This window comes from Cuculus canorus, chromosome 1, assembly GCF_017976375.1.
Source record: "Cuculus canorus isolate bCucCan1 chromosome 1, bCucCan1.pri, whole genome shotgun sequence".
NCBI lineage: Eukaryota > Metazoa > Chordata > Aves > Cuculiformes > Cuculidae > Cuculus > Cuculus canorus.
In genome coordinates, this window is record NC_071401.1 from 130,681,051 (window position 1) to 130,705,539 (window position 24,489).

A 24,489-nucleotide genomic window follows, 5' to 3' on the forward strand; every position below is an offset into this window, starting at 1 on the left:
GGACAGCTTATACAGTAAGATCATGGTCCCAAGAAATTATGCCGTGTGTTCAGTTTCTTTGCATAAAAGATTTATTTTTACATAGAAGGAGAAAATCAAGGCTAACTGGGATCAGGAATGCTAATACCTTCTTTTGTTAGGGAGAATAGCCTCATTTTGTTTGCCTCTCTATTACATCTCATCTTTAATTGACAACTTGCAAATAATAGGAATATCTATTGGCATGTTTAGGCTTCTGCAGAATACAGCTGGCCAGTAAATAAGTCCTACCATATTCGCACAGATGTGAGAAGGCTGCCTTCTACAGGCTTTACTCTGTTCTTGGACTCAGAGAGGTCCTCTGCAGGGGTCAGTCCAGATCACTGAAAGTGGCTTTTCTACAGTCAGCCTATTTGGAGTAGAAATTAATTTAAGATGAGAACTTTTATTTTTAAAAACAGCGGACTATCAGAGTGATAGTAGCCAATAATGACCACTTGCTCAAACCTCTAAACAGCTACGTGCTTCTCTTCTTCTTCATTCACAGGGACTCTTGTTGGAAACAGTTATGATTTTGCAAACTCATGGGCTTTGCACAGCAAAAACAAGCAGTGTAAGAGGGTGCAGACTCCAAGCAACACCTGCAACATTTCATCTGATATTGCAGAGGAGGTTGGTGCCACAAGATACCACTCTGGTTTTGGTCATCGCTTACCTGAAGGCCACTTACTTGCCCTTTGGCAGAAGAACACAAATGCTTCCTTGAATCCGTGTCTATACCTAATGTAGTCCTCCCTCAGCAAACAGCTAGGATGAGAGGTACAGGAGATACCTGTGTTGGGTTTCTGAGGTGCAGTGTCGTCTGAGATAGCTCTGCTGGGCACTGGTCTTGCTGCTGCACTGGACTAAGGTGTGTAGCTCCTTGTCCAGCCTAGCAGGAGTTAACCATGAGTCTGGCGGTGCCTGTAGGTAGGTCCCTGCTGTGGTGCAGGGGGGTCAGGAGCAGGCAGAAGGTGGAAGTGTCACATTAGCAGCATACGCCTATGCTGTCTCTGTGAGCCAGTGTGAGTTTGGACACAGCTTACAGCTGTGTGCTTGTGGTTCCTGAGCTGATAACTACATGCCCTCCCTGCAGATTATGACTGGTGCTAGTGGGAGGATTTCTGCACTGGGCTGCCTGGTGCTGTAAGTGACCTTGGAAGTTGCATGTTATGACTGATGTCTTATTTAGTGTAGTCTTAACAAAGGAACAGTTTACTCACTAGTTAGTGAACACATTTTTTCCGTCTTACTGCACCCTGACTGTTGCTACTCTTTCTGGAGTACAGGTGTAACACCCTTCCTTTCCCCACCCCAGGCAAACCCAACATACAAACACCAAAGTGACTGACAAATAAATCAGCAGCTCATTTGTGTGTGAAGTGAGGGTTGCTGCCAAAGAAACCTTGGTATTACTTGAGAAAGAAGTTTTTAAGTGGTACCTATAGAACGAGGTAGTTAATTCCCTCCGATTCTGCCAGCAAGGAAACATTAGTTCTGAAGCCTTTGTGGGCACCACTACCGCAGGCAGTATTTGTAAATGTGCTGCAGTCCATATACCTGGGAGTCACTAGAGAAGAAGATCCTTTGGCTGGGCTGTTTTTGACAGATGAGATGTTTTTCATAGCTGTTGCAAAGACTCCGTGCCACCAGGCTATTTCTCTTGCCCAGGGAGGAGGTTCCTTCAGCTGTGCATATAGATAGTAGCTCTAATTTGTTAAAGAAACACAGAATTGCTTGTCTCAGCCAACTCTGTGACCCCTGTTGCTGCCTTAACCTTTTTCTTCTCTTCTTTTGTAAGTATAAACATGTGCCTTGTTTCCATTAGACACAGTACAGAAATAGACAGATGGTCACCAGTTGAGGGAGGAAAATATCTTTGAGTATATGCTGACTGCACTTAGTGTTACAGGTTATGACTGTTATGGTGAATTGAGCCTTCATCCATTAAGGGTTTGCATCTGATCTCATGTGCTCTGTTGTAAATCGGAATGATCAGGTGGGGGGCATGTTTAGATTTAGACCAAAGTTACTAAGTCCAAAAATTTAGCCCTTAGTTTCTTGCTTTACAAATCCTATAGATAGATACTTGTTAAACTAGGCTCAAATAATTTCTCAGGAGTAGTCGCCCCTCCTGGAACATCTCTGCTCTACAGCTACTTTGAATGTTGGTTTCTCAGTTACCTGGTAAAAATTAACTAAGACTCGGACAAGCTCGCTAACTTTGGACTATTTACAGTTCTGCTAAGCTTTTGAACAGGAGCACTTGCACTAGGCATGTACTAAAATTCAGCAAAGCATGCTCATGCCCCTTCGCACTTCAGCCTCACAGCCTGCAAACTTGTCTGAGGAAATGCAGCTGTGATTTCAGGCTGGAGAACTCCAGCCTATGTTTCCAATTCAAGTGATGGGAGGTGTGTTGTGTGGCTTTTCTGATGGAGTCTGGACTGACTGAACTTGAGTAATGGTGCATGGTGCCAAGGACATGACCAAAGCGTGAGAAGTTTCAAAGTGGCTGAGATGCCTTCTTGGGGACAGGACTGTGCTTTACACTTGGTTACAGCTCTAGAGCAGGGCTGGATCTTGTGACTGGTTGTGGCTGCTGGAATTTTATCTCTTCAGGAAAGTTTACTGTTTAGAAAATGTCAAAATTGCAACTGAGGCCAGGGAAGGGGCATGCAGAATGAAATCTTGTCTGATGAGTAGACTGGAACTAATGTGAGTTTTACACAGATCGCATGAAATGTTGATGCTCTGTTGGATAAAGTTTTCTCTAAAGTTTTCTCCCGCAATCTGGATGAAAACTTCTCTCTCGTGTGAGTTCATGAGCTTACAGCATTTAACTCTGGCTTAATTTATTCACTGTGCAAGAATAAACACAACACTATTAATAGTCCAGCCAAACCAGTGCTTGCTGAAGAATGTAGGACTCTTTAATAGCTGCTTTGTTTGCTTGCTTCAGCTTCAGGAATGTAAATCTCTCCATCTCCCAGGCTCTCTCCCTGCCAGCTGGTCAGCTGCTAGGTGAGGAAAACAGCTTTGGTTCAATGTGCACCTACTGCCTCTGTCACCCCACTCCGGGTAGATCCGTGTTCTCCTTTGCCTTCTTTGTCCTCCCTCCCCCAACAGCATCCTTGCAGAGATGGCTTCTGACTTCTTTGAAAGATGCAGTGAAGCCAGAAAGCTCTATTGCTCTTTTGTCTCTAAATCGTAGAAAATGCAGGGAATTTTGTGTTTAATAAGGAAGAGCTTGTATTGATTAATTTCACCATGAATAAGCTGAGGGTCTTTGACCCTGCTCACACGCTTAACCTACTGTTGCTCCCCGTCTCTCCCTGCCCTCCACCTCCAAAGCACATAGACACTTAATATTTGATTACTGCTCTGCCTGCAGGTACAGTTTCTTTTCAGGCACATCCCTTTCCTGCAGTGGGATGCAGCTTGGCATCTGCATGGTGGAACTACCTGTTGGCTGCCATGTGTTGTGATCCATAGAGCATACCAGAGTAGGTACTGTTGGAAAGAGGGAACCTCAACCTCTCTACCATGCTCTGCCCTCTCCAGCTGCTGTTTGAATATTTACCAAAAAGAAAGAGCATCTCTGCATTGTCTGATCTGTTTCATTTTCACCACTCAGACGTGATGATTTAGGCTACCTGTTCAGTGAAGTGCTGCAATCTAATAGCTTTCAGATGACCAACTATATGGGTAACATGGATCTTGAAATATGAAATGGAGTGAAGCGGATAACTGTGGTAATGAGGCAGCCTTGAAAACAAAACCATACATTTTATGTGTTTTTACATGTTACCTTTATTTTCTAGATTTCACTTTTAATAGAAATAGTGCATGGAAGCCACAGTTCACTCTATTATTTCTTTTTTTTTTTTTTTTCTTTCTTACTGGGGAATTATATCCATAGCATGTTATGTGTGAGAGTGACCGAAATTGTAAGCAGAAATTAGAGTTCAATGAGTTTCTGCTGTAGGTGATCTTCAGCTCTTGCTGCAGTTGGTAAGAAATACTCTTGCTCATATCCCACGGAGTACTTCCATATGTGAAATAGCTTTTATCCCCAGGTCTGAATAAAAGTGGGAGAAGTTTTCAGCGTTTGGACTGTAACTTGTAATGGTAGAGGTCACAAGCAGGTCCAGCAAAGGCATGGACAAAAATTACTATAATACATTTTAGGGGTGAAAATGAGGCCCAGTACGTCTAAAATTTCTCCTGAAAATTGCTCCTGAAATATACGGGTTAGCTGAATCAGCATTCAAGTGAAGTAACTTCTGTCAGTTGTTATTATGTTTGCTCAGACATTCAGCCAGCATTTGGTGTACTAAACAGCTCTGGGTGCTTGTACTTCGAAAGATGGGAGACTAAATCATTCTCTCTTTCATGAGTGTATCAAAAGATGTATTCTGAAAAGCTATACCCAATTATGGCACCAAAATATACCCATCCTGAATGATCTGCAGAAACACTTCTATATACCATAGGGTTTAAATTCAAGGGAACGACGGGGTGTCTCTGCTTTCTTCTGTTACTTTTTACATTATATCTCTTTAATGCAATTGTTAAGCAATAGACAAATGCAGTTCATGCAGTAGCAGAAGGCAATGCCACAGAAATTGGAAGAATGTGCAAAATTCCACCTACAGCTCTGTGTGGTGGGACTGGGGCAGAAAGAAGGTCAGCAAGTTTGTGGTTACTGAGGGTTGTCAGTGCCAGCACACCGCCAACCCATTTAAAGAAACACTTAAAATAGAACATATGCAGAAATTAAGGGCAAAGTTGCAAGACCTTCACCCTTATTTTTGATACTACAGTCAGTTCTGCTAGTTTTAATCTCACAGCCTTCTGCCCTTCAAGCACTGTTTCAGCCTGAGGATTCACTCACTGATCTGCTGGTTTTAGATGTTTCTTTGTCTGCATGGAGCTGCTTCCAGGACTGTGACCCATGAGCAGGAATGCTGCAGCAGTGGGTGAGACTGCTAGTATCTGGTGCTCCCACGTATGTCCCTCAACTAAAGAACAATAACCTCTCTTATTTCAGCCTGACGACTGAGTTTTAAAGAAAGAAAGGATAGAACATAAAAATAACTTGCAGAATGGTTTAAGTTGGAAGGGACCCTTGGAGGTCACCTAGTCCAAATCCCTGCTTGCCACAGGGCCATCCTAGGTCAGGTTGCCTTGTCCACTCACATTTTGAATATCTCCAAGGGTGATAATTCCACAAGCTGTCTAACAGTTTTTCCAGACTTGGACCATACTTATAGAGACCTTTTTTTTTTTTTTTTTTTTTGTTTTGTATCTATTTGAATTTACCCATATTTCAGCTTATATCCAGCAGTTTGATGGAGGTGATTCCCCCCCTCTTCTCTTGTGAGACCCCACATGGAGTGCTGTGTCCAGTTCCGGAATCCCCAGCATAAGAAGGACATGGAACTGTTGGAACCGGTCCAGAGGAGGGCCACAAAGATCATCAGAGGGCTGGAGCACCTCTGCTATGAGGACACGCTGAGAGAAGTCAGAGTTATTCAGCCCAGAGAAGAGAAGACTCTGGGGAGACCTTATATCAGCCTTCTAGTACCTGAAAGGGGCTACAGGAAAGCTGGGGAGGGACTTTTCACAAAAGTGATGCAGTGACAGGATGAGGGGGGTTGGCTTTAAATTGGAAGGGGGAAGATTTGTATTAGACATTAGGAAGAAATTCTTCCTGATGAGGTTGCTGAGGCACTGGCACAAGCTGTCCAGAGAAGCGGTGGCTGCCCCATCCCTGGAAGTGTTCTAAGCCAAGTTGGATGGGGTCTTGAGCAGCCTGGTCTGGTGGGAGGTGTTGGAACTGGACCATTAAGGTCCCTTCCAACCTCAACCATACTATAATTCCATGATTCAATTAATTTGTCACTATAGTTGTCACTCTGCAACTTACTCTCTTCTCTCATTATCTGAAAGACAATCTGGTCATTTTTTTGCTTAAGTGTCTCAATTTTAAGTTCCTCTCCCTTGGTTTGTGTGTCTTCCTAATATTCCAGACACCATATATATACTTCCACTGGAGAACACCAGTCAAAAGCAGAAGCACATATCCATCAGGTTCTTCACTGGGCAAGGAGCAGTTCTTTGCTTCCCTGCATTTGGTGACTGGTTGACTGACATGTTTCTGTGTTAAACATTGCTTACATCACACTCTGTTTTATATTAATAATTATATTAATGTACCTCTGTGTGTGTGTATGTGGTGAATAAGTGGACGTAGCTTGCTACTAGCTCTTGACTGTGATGTTAATTAGCTTCATGATGTTGTTAAATAATAACCATGATGCTATTTAATGAGGGTGATGACGGTGTGTTTGGAAAGTTGTTTTTCTTCCTTCTTCTTGAGATTTTACTGACTTACATATTACATCTTTTTTTTCCTCTCTCTTTCTACCTGTGTTCCTCACTTGTCATGCAGGACATCATGGAAATCTGCCAGCTGCTAAGAACATCTTTGATCTTCTCCAAGTGCCACCATCGAGTTGATCCAGAGCCATACCTCTATCTTTGTGAAAGAGACATTTGTGCCTGTACCCAGGGCATGGACTGTCACTGCTCAGCATTCCTTGATTACGCAAGAAGCTGCAACAATGAAGGAGTGATTTTGGATGGATGGCCTGAAGAGAGCTCATGCAGTAAGCTGACTGGATTATTCCTATGCTATTTATCCCGAACGAAACCATGCCAGTCTTGCAGATTTATGTTCTGTAGCTTAGAGCAATTGGTGCTTTTTTAGGATGTTTATCCAGGTTAATTCAGGCATGGCAAGTTAAAATCTGAAGTGCCTATCACTTCTATTTATCTGAAGTGCCTTTGCTTGCTTCTCAATACTCACCTTTTTTCTAGAATTTGATGTCCTTAAGGTATGATAGTTTAAACCATATATGGAGAAGATATTGAGCTGCTACAGGTCCCACAATGGTGTACAAAGTCAGTAAAGACTTATTTGACAGACAAAGGTATAGACTAAGTCGTTTAGGAGCTACTTCACGTATGGTTCAGATAGATAATCCTACCCAACTTCTATTTAGAAGTCAGCATCCTTGCAAAAGGCTCTCAGTGTTTTTTAGTAAAGACAGTTATTTCATCCATTATTTGCTCAAAACAGTAATACGGTCATTCCCTTTTTTTAGCCAAATTTTGTCTAGGTTAGAGATTCTGATTTCATCTTGAAATGCTGCATTTATCAGCTCCATTTTGCTGAGGTCCTGATAGCATCTCTGCTAAAACTTGGCCACAAGGGAGTGCTTAGATGGACAGAGATGAATTGCATTTATAGAAGAAAGGTCATGTTTGCACCCAGTGTTGATTATACGTATACTTTCTGTGGAGAACCCTGGTTAAATATATAAGCACACAAATGAACAATAATAATAAAAGAAATCAATCCTCTAATATCATGTTCTTGATGATTTTTCTTATGCTTTCTACATTAGAGAGGAAGGATAATTTTCTCAGGATGTTTATGTAAATTGATTTAATGGGGTAATGTGACTGGTCTGTACTAACACTTCTCTGGTAAAAATCTTCTGTTGTTGGCCTTCAGATTATGGTTAGTGCAGGAAGATATTGCCAACCACTTAAAGAAGAGATTGTACAGCAGAGGAGAGTCCTCCTTCTAGCAGTAATTTGTTACCTTTCCATTGGGACATACAAGGGATCTGGTGAAAACTTGTCTCCTTGCTCAGTGTACAAGCCAGAGAACCCATTTTTGCTAGAGCTGTCAGTAAATGTAGCTAAAGCTGTGAGTGAAATTAACCCTTCTCTGTTCCCAGGAGTTTTAGAGCTCACTTCTAACACTTGACTTCACAAATCACGTTTTTCTGAGTCAGGAAAAAGAGAGGTGGCCTGCTGTCTACATCTATTTTCCATCACCCTTCTTTTGTGCTATGTTGCTTTCTCAACAGAGGATGACGATAGTGGTGTTGAAGGCATGAAATGCTCTGCTGTGTTGCAAGGACTCTCATGCTGGGCACACTGTATTTTGTGAGCTGGTGTCCAAGCCTTGAAGCCAAAGAAAGCAAGAGAGCTCCTTCATTACATTCCCACCTTCTTCAACAGAGATTTTGCTGGGAAAGGAAGAGCTCTAATCTTTCCTTCCCACTCCAAGCCCACATAGTCTTGTAGGGTACGTCTATGCATCGAAATGAAGGGATGGCTATAGTGTGTGCTCATGTAATGGCCTAGCCTCGGTAACAGCAGCAGTGAAGATACCACAATACGAGTGTTATCCCTTGCTGGCAGTTCTCTGGACAAGAAAAGATGGGCTTTCAGAGTCTTAACTGTCTGCCACTTTTCTCTGAAAACACTAAATGGTTTAATTTCACAAATGAATGGAATAACTACATAGGTTAAAGGTACAGAACATGTCTATCCAAGTTGCTTAGATACTATTGTAAAACTTTCCCTCAATCTTCATGCCCTTGGGTTTTAGTTACTAAGATTTGATGTATTAGAAAAGAAATTGGCTCTAATCTCTTAAATATTTACTACACAACCTGACAGATGATCATATTGCATCAAACTGAAAAATCAAGTGTTTCTTAATGTTCTACTTCTGAAAAAGAAATCATTGATTTGAAAGGATATGACCTTTTTGGTGTCTCTGTGGTTCAGCTTTTAATAATTGAGGGAATTAGTTATTTAAGAGTTATTGAGGAATTTGCATTCCTAATTTCTTTTAATTGTTTCAGGGCCAAGATGTCCAGTTGGCATGGAGTATAAGGAATGTGTATCCCCTTGTGCCAAAACCTGCCAGAGCCTGAATATCAATGAAGTGTGTCATGGACAATGTGTTGATGGCTGCAGCTGCCCTGGTAATTTTGTTACTGAGTTATTTACAGAGAAACATTTGGCAGTGATGCTACCTATTTTATTAGAAGAAAGAAAGCTGTGTCTTCCTTTAAATTTTTCTGAAATCAGAAACACTTCTTTTTATGGTACCATGCCCTAGAATAAACCAGTTTCTATGCTGTCTGTATGCTCACTCCATCAAAGGGCTATTTTTCAGACCCAACTGAAAAGTAAATGTTTCTGTGAAAATCATCACCATCTAATACTCTAGGATTGTCTTTCTTTCTTTCTTGGTGAGGGACCACTTACAATTGACACAGCTAGATTCCTTCTAAAATACTTTTGGTTAGAATCATCAACTAGAGGAAGAAAGAACAGAGACCATACTGAAGGAGTTTCTTAGAGAAAAACAGTACATGCAGAGCTCACGCTATAATTCCGAAGATGTTAGTGATTTCAGAGGAACCATTTCACTTATTGAATTATTTTGTACAGGAGATTTAATTGGCTTAAAGGAGGCAGCCCAACAACTAACTTTTGTGGTTTTATCAGTCTTCTTCCAGTGTCTTTTGTAATTAAGACAACTGCAGCAGGAGAGGTGTGTGTGGGGGGTTGTTTGTTTGTTTTTAATAGGACTGTCTCTGCGTTTCATCCTTCAAATCTGGACTTTGTGAGAATGCACAGAGGTATTTAATGTCCCCCTGTACAAGATACCAGATGTGACAGAGGTTTACTGAGAACATAATTTGGTTTCCAAAACAAGGCTGTGATGACAATGTCAACTTTGTTTGAGGTGTCGCTAGCTGCATTCTAAAACATTCAGGGTTTAGTAGTTTCCCATTTAGCTGCCAGTCTACCACTTACTGAAGATTCAAGGCTGTCATTCTGTGGCAGGACTTGCAAAGGTGCATGGGGAGGGTGATGGGTGATATAATGAGACACAGGAGCTTATTTTGTTGTGAGGGACATATCTACTATGTTTGTGTAGTTCTAGGAATGTTGGGAAAAGCTGAAGATTAATCCACTGGCTGTGTGTGGACTCTGGCTATATTCTTCCTTTGGTAGGTGATCTGATTCAGCATGGGAAAGGTCTAAGAGGACAGCAACTGAAGACTGGAGAAATAGGACCTCAAAATAAAGGCTACTGCATGAGGAAGAAGTAGATGGGGAGAAGGAACTTCATAAAAAACACTAAGAACCAGCAGTTAAAAACTGTTACTGTTATTTGCTGTGTGGTCAACAGGGAAAACTTTTAATCTGACTTTCTTAGAGAGTCAGGAGGATCTCGCAGATTAATAGAGGAATCTGGGAATTAGAATGAGGATTATACCTTCTTTTAGCTTCCCTCCAGTGCTCTAAGAGTAAAAAGTATCTGTTCAACAGATGGGTCTTTTTTTTTCCTTAAATGCACCATACAGTTACTTTAATTGCTGTAAATGAAATTACTAATGCCAGGAAAAAAAAAGATGGACAATCTGTTTTCTTGTGGTCTCTGGAGAGCCACACCATTCTCAGATGCTCAGATCTTGTTTTGAGCATCTCTCACTGAAAGGTTTTTCTCAACAACAAAGATCTTTCCAGGCAGTTCTATGATAAGAATGGGAGAAAGGGGACTTAACCTGTATCTTACTTTCTGTTGTGACTGTCTCTGCCAGGGTAAGATCAAAAACTCCACAAGAGATTGGAAGGAGTCTTTCAAAGAGGAGGGAGAGGTGTTTTCAGCAGTCAAAGTGTTTTACAACAGTAGCTCTTTTTAAAGTGGAGGAATATCAGCTATCTGGAGTACTGTGTCCAGTTCTGGAATCCTCAATGTAAGAAGGATATGGAGCTGTTGGAACGGGTCCAGAGGAGGACTACAAAGACGATCGGAGGGCTGGAGCACCTTCCATATGACGTCAGGCTGAGAGAGTTGGGCTTGTTCAGCCTGGAGAGGAGAAGGCTCAAACAAGATCTTATAGTGACCTTCCAGTACCTGAAAGGGGCTACAGGAAAGCTGGAGAGTGGCTATTCGTATAGGTTTGTTGTGACAGAACGAGAGGGAACGAGTACAAACTGGAGAGGGGCAGATTTAGACTAGACATTAGGAAGAATTTCTTCACCATGAGAGTGGTGAGACACTGGAGCAGGTTTCAAGAGAAGTTGTGGCTGCCTCATCCCTGGAGGTGTTCAAAGCCAGGTTGGATGGGGCCTTGGGCAGCCTGGTCTAGTAAGATGTGTCCCTACCCTTGGCAGGGGGGTTGGGACTAGATGATCTTTAAGATCTCTTCCAACCCTAACTATTCTATGATTCTATGATTCTGTCTATCAGCATGGGGATCAAAGAGAAAGAAACTTGTCATTTTTTTCTGTTGCTAGCTTATAGTGCAATCTTGGACATGTCTGCTAACTCTTCTGTGCCTCTATTTATCTTTGAAAGATAGAATACTCTCTGTGTAGAATAGGCAATTATAGTTGTGTAATGTGGAAACCTCAGCAGCTGGATCCAAGTTGGGAGAATTTTCACTTCTTTGCTTCTTGAGAAGTTAAGAAAAGAAACCACAGCTCTGCATGATAACATTTGTTTCCTTCAGACCCTGTCAGCTACACTTTTATGGTCTCCAACTTTATTCTTTCATTCCCTACTTTGTCTCCTCTTCTGTCCGCTTACAACAAACACAAAATGTGTCCAGACACCCTTTACTGCAGTCAGTGTAGTGTTTTTTCCAATAGGCAGGTTTCTAGACCAACTCTAATCAACCTTGATTGTAGTCCCTGTGTTTGACTCATGTATGTTCCAATATGTGTGTTTTGTATGTGGGGACTCGATAAGCAAAGAGCTCTTCTGGGGACATCAGAAATACTCTGTTCAGCACATCTGAGGGAGAGGCAACACTAGAAGAAAAGTAGACACCCCCACCCATGAGGCGTTTTAGTAAGCCTCATTCTTTTGATTGCTGTCTGTGGCTAACTGGATAATTATGCATATGAAGTCTTGCCAAAGTATATGAAGAACTAGAAAATCTAATTGCATTTATGTTTTTGTCCCTGTGTGTGTGGCATGTGTGTCTGCTGCTACCTGATCTATCCAGATGGGAAGCTCCTTGACGGTGAACAGTGCGTTGAAAGCTCCGACTGCTCCTGCACCCACTCTGGAAAACATTATCCTCCTGGCTTCACCATCTCCCAGGACTGCAACTCCTGGTAAACTGTGTGGCTCTGGTGTGGTTACTGTTGCTCTAGATAAGTACTGCACACCAGCTAGTGACTGCTTTAGATGATCTTTCTAGAAATCTCTCTCTGCTTTGTGAAAAATCCTTTCTTTGGCAAAGGACCTGTTCTCATATTGGAAATGCCAGCCCCTTCCAAGAAGTGAGCTGTTCACAAAGACAAAATCAGCTCCACTTTTAGAGGGATATTTGATCTGATAAAACAATGTGAGGGTCATACTCCTTCAAACAGTAGAGAACTACCTGTTTCCTGTGGATAAGACAGACCGGCAGGTTTCCATGTCTGAGTAGTGTCAGCAGTGGTGTCTTTGTTTTGACTTCCTACATTTAATTAACCTCAGAACCCTGTTTCTTTCTGAGAGGAGTTAGCTCAGGCACGTCCTTGGAACTTCTCGCAAAACTAATGAGTCTTCCTGGCTGCATAGCTCACAATTTTTATTTCAGTTGTGAATGCCACCCTGAAAAGGAAGGCTAGCTGTCTAAAGAGAGGAAGGGAAATGAATAATGTATTTCTGATCTGGTTAAGTATAAGTGTGAACGTATTTGTATAAGGACTTCAGACAACTCTGTGCCCAGATGTTTCCAATTACAGCACAGAAGAAGGACTCAGTGAAGGCCACCATATGCAGAAGAATGACGGTCTGTGTATCATCCCTGTTAACCACAAGTTTTTCATTACCTTCTCTGTGTTGTGGAGTATGAACCATAACCATAACATTAGTATTGTATTTTGTCTTTTTCCCTGGAGCTGTCTGCACCTTTGAGCTTGGCCACATTGTTTGACCCTATTGCTCTTGTGAGATCAGCGCTGACTGATAGACTGTGTTGTTAGAAAATACTTCCCATTATTAAAATTTGTTACTGCTATAGAAAACATCATTCCATTGCTCTGCATTTACCATCCTCAATAAACTAAGTTCCTACAAGCGGTTTTCAAGGATTGGTATGATTAGAGGAATAAGAAGAATTTAGCACCTCTTGAAACTTACTTGATTTTGGAGATTCTATTATTGGCTGGCTTGGTATGCCACAGACCCAGGAATGATAGCCACCTTGATCACTCTCGGTGCGTGTTACTGGTAAATAGTAGTGCTGGTGGGCATTGGTACTAAATCCATCACCCAAAGACATTAAAGCTGAGACAATCCACCTCCTTGCAGCTTGCACAGAAAGGTAAACTATGCAAGAAGAGCTTGATTCAGCAGTGTGCCGTCAGGCTGATTGAAGGCCTGCTTTAGCATAAGTCTAGCTGGCTGCTGAAGGAAAGGGTTTATTGCCTTCCTGTGATGAATTCATAAGCCCATGACTGGAGCAGTGTAGCCGGTGCTAGGTCTCCACTGCAAGAGAGTGGATTACAGTCTGGAGAGCTCCTGTGCAGGACACTGGAGATCATCACAACAGAGGAGCTTGTGATGTGAGGAGAAGCAAAGGGAAATAGATTTGTTTAAAGGCTAATGAAGCAGCTTTAACTGCCTAAAGGGGAGTTATCAGTAAGAAAGGGTCAAGCTTTTCCCAGACTCAAACAGTGAAAGAGCAAGAAGCAATGGGCAGAAGTTGCGGCAGGGAAAGTTCTGTTTAGGCACAAGAAAAAATTCTGCCCTCTGAGATGATGCTGCACTGGGACAGCTGTCCAGAGAGGCCATGAGGCCTCATCCTGAAGATTTCTAGACTCAAATGGGCAAGGTCCTGAGCCACCTTTAGTTTTAGGTTCCCTTCTTTGAGTTGGGGGTTGTAGTATGTGATTTTTCTGGAGGTCCCTTCAAATTTTTTTCTATGACTATGTTGTGTTAATAGACATACTTTGAGAGCTGCATTTGAAACTCATTCCACATCAGGGGAATGTAGTTGAAAACTCTATTAAACACAAAGCTTTGGTGGGGGTAAAAAAGAGTTCTTGAATTTTACAACCATCCCAGCTCTTATTACCAGCAGTTGCTGCTGAATGATAGTAAGAAGGGTTATTAAGAAGCAAGGTTATGGGAGGCAGAACTGGGAACTGGTTGTATTTCTCTGAAATGAGGGCCCATGTTTCAATTTCTTGGGAAAAAATGCAACAGAGGATTTGAATGAATGTACTCCTACCTAACTTGTCACAATACATTTCCTAGCATCTGTCGACGTGGCACTTGGATCTGCAGCAATGGGGAATGCCCAGGTATGTTGGCTCTACTCTTCTCAGGTTTTGACAAGTAAATCTTGCCTACATCCCTCCCACTTAGACCCCACTTATATTTTTTCCATATAAAGAATGAATTTGTCTTTGTTCTTGCTTGCTTGCTCTAGTACAAGCCAGATGGGATCATATTTGTCAGTTCTTCTCATGAAACAAGCCAGACTTTGTTCTGTATGGTTAATGTGTAGGAACAAAAAATCCTATTTGGTGAGAAGAATGTTCCCTCTTTCGATTACTTTGTTTAGCATGCTATAAAGGTCTGTATGTTCAGAGGATTGGCTTTCAGCTAGGCGATCACTGCTGGATTTCTGTGATCAGGTTCCATTCTCTATTTGATTGCCTGAATCAGCATACTTTTGTTGATGGGACAGTTTGAAGTAGTAGGAGTAGATTGAGTTACTCTCGATACTGCATGGGTTTGGGCACCAATGGTCGTGTTACAAGGGAAGGAGCTACGGTGCCTGGGAGAAGGTGGTCACCCTTCCTTCCATGCAAGGTGACAGACTGGAGAGGCAGCTCTCCAGGTGTTCTTGCTCCCCTTCCTCCTACCCTACCAACCTCCCAAACTCACTAATACTTGTGGCTACTGTCCCAGTTTTTTTGCCTACCTGGGAAACGTGACTTTTTCATGCTGTGTTGGCCAGCAAATTGCTGCCTTCCTTATTTCCTCCTGCAGGTTTTGTGGCCCATCCCCATCTCAGTTCTTGCACTATGTTCAGCCATGGAAAGGCCTGCTTGACTTGAAACAGCATTTGACTCTGCTTGCATCGTGCGTAGGAGTCTGCAGGAAGATGGCACAGCTCTTTATCTTGTTTGTTCTCCCTGCTTTTGGGGACTGAGAGTGATGAGAAGAACGCTAGGGTTATGGCAGAAGAGGAAAAGAGAGATTGGGATTTTGGGTGGGTTGTGGTTTTTGCTTATTTGTTTTGGGTTTTGTTTTTAGTTGTTTGTTTGTTTTGGGTTTTTTTTTGAGATGAGACTGCAGTCCTCACAAATTAGCGTAATTACAACTGCCTTAAAATGTCTGTTAGGAAGTCTATCTTTCTATTAACGGTAAGCTTCCCTGACCCATAGATGCTGCATTGCCTCCTGATTTAGACTGAAAGTGCTCTTGCCCATAATGTGACCAGAAAAAAAAGGTAGAGGAGATATGCAAATGTTCCAAATAGAAATGACAGTTTTAGTGAGCTATGCCAAGCAGCACTGAAAGAATCCCCTTGCTTGAAGTGTTCCCCGAAATTTGTCCAAGTGCAAGGAATCTCACGGTCTAAATCACAGAGCCAAGGACACCACCCCAGCTGATGTGTTATGTCTTTTAGCTAATGGGCAGCAACATGTTTACAAACGAGGAACAGGTCTTTTTATAACTTCAGTTTTGACCTAGGTTATAGCTCTTAATGTTCTTGCTTTCTGGGCCACTATGAACTCTAGGTGGGCCAATTTTTCATCTTCAACTACAGCCATGCTTTCTCTATAGTGATTATAGAATTGAAGATAAACCTGGGACTGAGGCTTGCAAACAAGCATCGATACACAGATTTAGGCAAGAAGCAATTTGTAATTACTATCTTATTCTGACATTCTGAAGCTCAGCAGAATGAGCAAAGTGAAAAAGAAAGCCAGTTTATTTTTATAACTTCAGCCAATATATACAAATAACTTTTCAGCAAGGTTTATACAAGACTAAAGGCTGTGTAAGTGCAGCTGTTGTACATGTATCTGCTACCTTCTACAGACTGTACTGAGACAGTGTGGGAGGACAGCAAAGCTTCTTAAAGTAGCAGTACTTGATAGAAACATTAGCCAAGTTTTTATCAGTACCTATCCTGTTTTGTCTGTAGTTGAAGCAATATTACATCATATTTTTATTATTGTTTGGTTAGTTTTGCAACAAATAATTCTAAAATGGTGTGTCCAGAAAGTTTTTGTACTTAGACTCGTGTAAATTCAAGGTAGTTCCATTATTTTGTTACCAACTTATTTGTCAGGAAAGGTTTCTTTTATATTGTGGGAATTAATTGCCTAGCTGTGAGGTTGGCAATAAAGCCGGATACCCAGCTGGAGGTGCTGCCTAGTTCAGAAGACAATGGTGCATCAGCCAACTAGCAATAACTGGCTAGCACTAGCAAGAAGCTCTGAAGTTGATATCATAATTAAATTAATTATGAAGTCGGTAGGTTTCAGCAAATCCTACAGGATGCATTACACTAAATAGAGTAGGTAGAGTGACCATAAGAAGAGACTTTGCTATAGGAAAGAAAGTTCTGTTCCAGGAGCAATGCCAAAGGGCTGAGACTTGTCTGGGGCTGTAGTCCCAAGCTCTCTATGCTGCCAGCCTGTCCAGTGGGTTCCTAGTTGCAGAGAACACCCTGGAAATAAAACTACCCACCTTGTTTTCTGTGGCACCAGCTCCAAGTGTGATATTCTTCTCATATGGAAGAATTTCTTTGCTAGCTCTCTGGAGTTGGAGCCTTCCTATGTGTTTGCAGATACCCCAGTAAAACAGGATACTAAATCCCGGTTGTGCCATATGGATACTGCCTTCCTGGAAATGAAAAGCCAAAACTTACTAAAATTTGTTAAGATGTGTTTAAATAGCATCTTTTTGTAGTAGAACGGTGGACAAGCTGGAATTTTGCATTATTCTGTAAGAACTTTAGATGTAGCTCTTGTAACTAAGGATTTATTTTAAACTTTATACTAGTTAGTTATGGTAATGGTTCAGAGTAAAGTCCACTATAAATTCTGCCCTTCGAATAAATCCATCTGCTATTGTCTTCCAACTCTTCATTCTGATAAGGTATTTTTCCTTCAGTGTTAGAATAACTTGTTGGGCTGCTTTGAATACCAATAAAGGAATAAACATTTTTCTGAGGCTATGTTCAAGGAGGCCATTGTGAAGAAGGCTTTCAGGCACTGTTGCCTTCACATACTAAAATGCTTTAAAAAAAAAACAGTAGAGAGACAACAAGGAGGCTCATAGTCTGCCAAGACACAACTGTGAAACGCAGGTTGAGAACAAGGTACCTCTGCTGAAGAAGAGCAGAGCAGCAATGGAAGTCTAACAAGACTTGTTGCAAATTTTGACTTTCAGCTCTGTAAAAACACCTACATTCTGCAGTCAGATCCGTGGGCTAAGTAGAAGTGGATTTGAAGTTGGTCATGTCAAGATGTTGCAGATGTAAAGAAATAACGTTGCCCAGTGTACAGAGAGTGCAACTAATGCTGGGTAATCCTGAGCACCTTTCCTAGCTCTGCCAGTCTTAGGCATTAGTACTTCCACTCTCTATGCCTCAGTTTTGCCATTGTACAAAGAGGGAAACTTAGTTGCTACATAAAAGAGAGTGTGGGTTGCTGTTTACTATTGGTTAGTGCCACCAGCAGCCATCAAATAGGTACTAAGTATGACCTAATCTGCGGAGAGGTTGAGTGACTGTACTGAGTTTCCGTGGTCACTGAGGTATCGACTAACTAAGAATGAAATCACGTCAATGCAGAGAGCTGAGCCGTTCGCTGATGTCCTCATCACCCTCCATTTGAAACATTATACGGGCTTTTCTGTAGGCATGAATTTCAGCTCTTGAGCGTGATTTATACCATATTCCCCAGCTTTTGTTGTCGCCGCTGTTACTACTGGTAATGGTTTACAGGAATAAACAGTCTGATAAGCATCTTGGCGGTGCTTTCTGGTCTGCAGGGGACCTGGGTCTTGTGCAACCTGCTCCACTGGGCTGCTCTTTTGCCTCAGTGGGAGGGGATGGGCAAGATTTTGTTTGCAACTAGCACTGAGGTGATTAATGGCTCTCTGCATTTTTCAGGAGAATGCTCTGTCAGTGGCCAGTCCCATTTCAAAAGCTTCGACAACAAGTATTTCACCTTCAGTGGAATTTGTCAGTATTTGCTTGCCAAGGACTGCGTGGAAAATTCCTTTTCTGTGATCATCGAGACCGTACAGGTAACAGCAGCCTTGGCTGGTGCCTGTGTGCCTCTGCAAATGCTCTTGAGAGAGTGGGAAGGGCTGCAGGAGTATGATATGAATTGCAGATGCACAGGCCAACAAAAGTAATTTTCCTATGAAATAATTAGTTTAAATAACAGATGCAGTCTTTCTCCTTAGTTAATAAGTATTTTGCTTCTCCTTGCTGCACTCCCAGGAGTCTACCTGGAGACTGAGATTCATAATGAGATTTGGAGAACGAGCATTCATAATGAGATTTGGAGGACAAGCTCACCACCTCTATGCCAGCTGAACAAACAAATGCAGATGAGGGTGCGCCCCTTGCAAATCACCCTGAAGGCTGGTGCCTTGCTAACGCCTGGGGAAAAGATACTTTCTCAGACACTGAGTAGAGTGCACTGGCATAGTACTACCTTGGGTTGCTTTCCATTAAGTCATTTTGGCTGCTGCTTTCTGTGGCTCACTAGCTGGTGAGCAGCTTTGGACTTTCTTGACCGTCTCACCTGACAGACGTGAGAAAGGCAGCTGGACGTCAGTGAGCGGAGATGGCTGGAGAGAGGCAGGAAAGGGAGCTACGCCAGTACAGCAGGGAAGGAGACCCTGGAGGGGAGTGTCACAGGAAGTTTAACCTGATTGTGAAACTAATTGATCAGTTATGCATGGGAATAGGTGATCTAATGTGGAGACTGGAAAGGGTACTGAATCTAGCAGAGGGAAAAGAAGGGGGTGGGGATGGAGGAACTGAAGATGAGGAGGGATATGATGGATTCTGGAGACTGAGAGGAGTCAAGGGCAGTATCAACCTGCCTTGCAGGACATGAGAAACAAGGAAGTCTCAGGCTTTGGAGAATGAGTTTTGAAGGTTGTATGCACCATCTATATCTTTATCCTGCAGTAGAAAGCTCTGATAGTGCAACTCTGACATCATGTATGCTTGGGAACTTGCAGAACTGGTTTCCACTGAAACTTCCATTTCGAAACCAGGGAGGAGACCCAGGAGCCTGCAATCCCTGTTCCTCGCCTGCATAATCCACAACCAGGGAAAATAAATAGCACAAGAGTCTCTCTCAGGCACTGTGAACTGTGTAGCTGTTTCCTGGCTTGATAGGCAGGTCAGCATGCCCCTCCTGCCCCTGCTACAGCCGGAGGGGCTGGAGGCAAGTTACTGCCATAGACTGCTCTTGGGAGTCCGGCATAACACCAGTGAATTGTTTTCCAGGCTCTGAGACAAGGAGCTGCAGATAGCTCCCTGGCGTGTGATTAACAGGATAATGGAAGAAAGACTGTCAGCCTGATGTTTGTGGGATGCAGAAACTAGATCCATAAAACCACTGAGACACTTAACACCTCCCAAATTAGATGCTGAAATGCCTTTTGGGGGCCTGGGTCTAAGTCACCAATAAAGTGAAAACTTGATGTTTGAGACAAATTTTCCTTTCTCTGTAGTGTGCAGATGATCCTGATGCTGTGTGCACTCGCTCAGCTTCTGTCCGACTCCGGGATATGGATAACAGCCTCATTAAAATGAAACATGGAGGAGGAATTTCATTGAATGGACAAGACATACAGATCCCTTTACTACAAGGTGTGTTTGTGTGCTCTAACTCTGGCCAGCCACTGAAGGAGTTTTACTTACTAGTGTTTTCTGGCCCAGTTCAATCGAAGTGTTTTCAATATCAAATTAACACTTGCAGCCTCTTCTAGAAGCCCTGTCATTCCAGCTTCTTTCCAACCAGCCAATACATCTCGGCTCAGCTCCTCTAAAATCAGGAAAATTAAACTGGTCTAGAGTTGAGAGATGTGATCTTGAAAATCACTGTTAGTCTATGTTTTTTAAAATTATTATTTTTTGTACAGAAGCTTGAAATCCCTCCGGTTATCTTGCATAATGTCACAGTTCATGCCTGAAGTTTTGCAGAATGCATATAACCTTTTCTAAGGCTCTTGAGTGCCTTAAAGAAGAGCCTATGGACAAGTTAATGCAGCTATAAACTGTTGAGCAGGCACAAAGCTTAAAAAGTGTGAAGTGGACATCGCTGACACCCCTTGCTTTGGCAGACCTGCATACCCCCTGCTGTGTGGCACCCACTCTGTTGGACTGTTCAGTGTGACAGCAGTCCCAGGCAATGAGACACTGCGTCCTGGCTTCACTGACTGACACTTTGTGGTTGATTAAGGTGCCCTCCGTATCCAGCGCACAGTGAGGACTTCAGTTCGCCTTTCCTATGGGGAAGATTTGCAGATTGACTGGGATGGTCATGGTGAACTCCTAGTGAAGGTACTCTTTCTTTCAGTCTCTTTTATTTCTGCCTTTTTGTCCCCTCTCTTGTCCCACCCAAACATTTACAAAGATTTTCTTGTCTTTGCGAGAAATTGCTTTGTGTTGCATGCTAGAAATTCCATTCTCTTTTGCTACCCCCAGAGCGATACACAGATTCCTTTGTACAGAAAAAAACATTTTCATCCTACAGTAATTTTGTAGCTTTTTTTTTTTTTTTCTGTGTGTGTATGTGTGTGTTTGCAATGGCAGCCATTATTAACCATGATTTGTTTGGCAGATGCCCTCCAAACTGGGTTTTTGCTTTCATTTGCTTTGACTATCCCGTCTATAGCAATGGATTCACATAACTTAAAATAAGGGAAGAATATTGCCCCAGGGACACAGTTACTCGTGATTTCCAGGAAAAATCAATTAAGTCATGCAAGATATGTTGCATGCTCCTTCTATGAGGAATATTTAAAGTCACCCTTGATTAACAATTAGGGTTTGTCTGTGCTTCAGACTGCAGTGGAGTGTGGAAATACCCACACGAGGCTTAAAAGAAATGAGCTGTGAACGTAGCACTCTAACTGCAACAACAGAAAGGTTTACATAAACCATGGGGGTTTTTGTATATGCATTGTAAGCTACAAAATGAGTTGCAGTACAGAAAAGACTCTGAGAAAAAGGGAGAAGGTTATTTGCTGTAGAATAGTCTCCTAAGAGCTGATAAACCATCACAGCTTCTCCAGCTAAGCTATCTATTGCCCTCTTTGCTTGTACAAGAGTCTGTTCTCATTTGGTCAGGAGGTCTCAGGAAACGTGAGTGCTAGCCCTGAGGGAGTATTCACTCCGTCAGGGGTATGAGTCCACCTGTAGCATTGCTTCTAGGTGTGATGACCTGAAGGTTGTGGGCACTAAGCCAGGGTGACATACTCCTGTATGATGCTGGGTGGCTGCAGACCTGTGTGCTTCTGCCTTTGCATGGATGCATGCTTAAGCACAGCCCTGCTAATTTTGAGCCCTCACTTGTAATAGGGGCTCTACAGTTGGGCCTCATGTGAGGTGGATTTGTTCACTGAGAAGAGTTTTGTCAACAGAGCTGTTATTCTTGGGGTTACTGTTTCTACAAAGCAGAGTGCTGATGTCTATGAACTATGGCATTGCTTTTGCACTTTCTGCACCTTCCCCAGAATCTGGCTTAAATGTCACATCTGGCAGATAGTCAGGGTTCATGAGAGCTAGTTCAGAAGTGAGTACAAGACATGGAAAGACAACAGACAAGAAAGCCTGAGAATAATGCTAGAAAGCATCCGTGGTTTTGTTGATGTTTTGATCTAACTTGTATCTCTGTGCTCCAAGGATCATAGAAGTTGCTTTTGCGCTTAGAAAAAAATTCTGTTTGGTCCCTTGGCAAATCTCAGAAGTATTCAAAACGTTTTTCTGCCTGGTCAGAGACTTGCATAACCTGGCATTTTTTTCTTAGAGTTAAGATAAATCTAATTTTCTGCACCAGATCCTCTACCAAGTCTCCAATCATCTGCATTTATTTAGTTCTGTTCTAAGTTCCTTCCATTACTGGGTATCTAAAGCATTTTTTTAATTGCTTTTGGAGACATAATTGATGCTGGATTTGTAGACTGACCTGTTGCCAAGTATTTCTGACAATTGGGGGAAGTGATACACTTCCATTACATTCGCCAGACTTCCAGTAAAAATTCTTTCTGTGTTCCTCAAGAAGGCTCCCCTTTCTGTGACCACTTGCTCTTTATGATTAGAGCTTCCACTTGAAAATATGTCAGAATTTGGATTTTTATGAGTCATTGTTTGTCTGCAGAATATGTGAAAATGTAGCTTCCTTGACCACTGAAGTAATAAAAGTAAGTATCCTCTAATAATTCATGGTTGTTCCTTTCGATACTCCATGCTTACTCTCTGGCTGGTGTATTCAAACAGAGGGTAGTACTAGATTATATTTTGGAGAATGTTTTTATTTTTAATTTTACAGAAAACCTTTTCTTCAAGAAGGAGGTTTTCTAGCTGTTTTATAGTTCTGTTTCACTGGTTACTCCCGCCAACCTGAATAAAGTAGCACTCCAATAAATGCATACAGAGAGCAGTGGTAGCATTAAAGCCCTGAGTCAGCTGCTGAGGACAGTTAGTAGTAATACTTGTGGTGTACCAAATCTTTGCTTCTAATAGAGACTGACGGTTCCCACTAGTATAAAATATATTGGTGCCTTTGTGTTGCAGATGTTGCTTAGGGGATCTCCCCATTTGCCTCTAAGTTTAGCGTCCCATCTAAGATATCCCTTGATTGGCAGTAAGAATAAGGTGAGGTGAAAAGTACATCTGCTATGTGAGTTGTTTGCAATAGTGCTTTTAGTGTATCTCAAGTTTCTCTAGGCAGGAGGAAGCTCTAACGTGAGATAGTATAGCTTTACGGGTAGCAGTCTCTTCCTTGTTTTAATAATGGTCCTTAATGTTGAGGAAGACAACGCCTCCAATATTGTCTCAGTTTTGTGACAGAACAATCAGTTTAAATTTTCTTCATCTTCAAATTTTCTTTTAAAATGTGATATGGTTTCATGTGCCATCTCTTTTCCCATTTTACTGTTGGAAATATAATCATCTCACCTATATTTAAAAATGCAACTCCAACTGTTGCCCTGTTTAAATAGATGAATGAAGGTGAAAAATAAGGAAAACTAGACTGCTGATCAGGCACAAATGTAAGCCCTTTTTCTTCCAGTCACCTTCAGTTACCATCTGAAACTATGACTACCCTGTGCAAAAATTATGCTGCTGCTACTACTAATAGCATTTTTGTTATAAGCTTGAAAATGTAGCACAACAAAATTTTGTCTATGGTATTTTAATGTGCATTTGAGAATATCCTGATTCTTAAATTATGTACGGTTCATTCTTTAGAAAGTCTTGCTATACAGTGGTGACCTGTTCTGAAAGATGACCAGGCTACTGTTGTGTTCCTTAGCTGTCTGCAGTCTATTCTGAAAGGATGTGTGGACTATGTGGAAATTACAATGGTAACCAAGGGGATGATTTTCTTACACCTTCTGGCATGGCGGAAGCCCTTCTGGAAGATTTTGGGAACTCCTGGAAGCTCAATGCAGACTGCCAAGATTTGACAAAACAAGACAGTGACCCCTGCACTCTCAATCCTCGTTTAGGTACTGAACTTTATGCAAAACTAACATGTGTAGCAAACTGTGATCTCCCATGTTACATAACAATAAAATCTAGAAATAAATAAAAGAAAAATAAAGACAAAGAGAAGATGTTAGGGTTGCATACATTGCCAGTGGGTGGCTGTAATCTCCATTTAAAAAACCACATCAAAACCCCAAACAAATTCAAAACCCAAAGTCAGTAATATGGGATCATGCTTCTATTCAGTCTGGACAACAGTCAAACTGTCACAGCTGCAGCACAAACCTGTACCACTGAAACTTCTTTTACAAGGGATAGCAATGTTATGTTAATCCTCTGGGCATACAAAACACCTGTCTTCTTCACCCTCCTATCCTTAGACCTTATACACTTCTCCCGATCCCTTCTCTCTCCTTTTAATGCATTGCAACAGATAGTCTTCCTCTTTCCCTCCCTTGTTGGACACTGGTAGAAATTCTCAGAGCAACTTTCTTGTCACAGATTTCTGGTAGGAGCAAGCACACAAAAATATTATGGCCATAATATTATAGATCAGAGCAGGCTCTGTAGATTCGTGAGTGTAGTGCAGCCTAGAAGGTTTAATTTTGCAAACATAAAAGGCAGCAGAAAGCAGAGGCCCTGTTCAAGGAAGTAAAGCACCAGAAATGGTGGTAATAGAATATAAAAGCATTGCTTTTCCTTTTTTTTTTTTAATTAGTGAAACATTATTCTCTTAGTGGAGCTCATGACCTATGAGCTATGAAGCTATCTTTGCCTACTTGATCCTATTTTATTCTTCTGTATGTTGGTTTGTTGTTATTTTTTTTTTTTATAAATTAAAAATCAAATGCTTACTATGGCTCTTCTGGCT

General features: G+C 41.9%; 1 protein-coding gene across 1 annotated transcript in view; it reads left to right on the plus strand.

Moving 5' to 3' along the window:
• The window catches only part of VWF (von Willebrand factor), a 137,819-nt gene that overhangs the window by 14,807 nt on the left and 98,523 nt on the right, over nucleotides 1-24,489 (plus strand). The window contains exons 6-14 of the mRNA XM_009569241.2: nucleotides 527-651; nucleotides 6,476-6,692; nucleotides 8,751-8,873; nucleotides 11,919-12,030; nucleotides 14,165-14,211; nucleotides 18,048-18,184; nucleotides 19,634-19,772; nucleotides 20,365-20,465; nucleotides 23,443-23,638. Of these exons, the coding sequence (XP_009567536.2) occupies nucleotides 527-651; nucleotides 6,476-6,692; nucleotides 8,751-8,873; nucleotides 11,919-12,030; nucleotides 14,165-14,211; nucleotides 18,048-18,184; nucleotides 19,634-19,772; nucleotides 20,365-20,465; nucleotides 23,443-23,638 (1,197 nt within the window). The remainder of the gene's footprint in view (nucleotides 1-526; nucleotides 652-6,475; nucleotides 6,693-8,750; nucleotides 8,874-11,918; nucleotides 12,031-14,164; nucleotides 14,212-18,047; nucleotides 18,185-19,633; nucleotides 19,773-20,364; nucleotides 20,466-23,442; nucleotides 23,639-24,489) is intronic.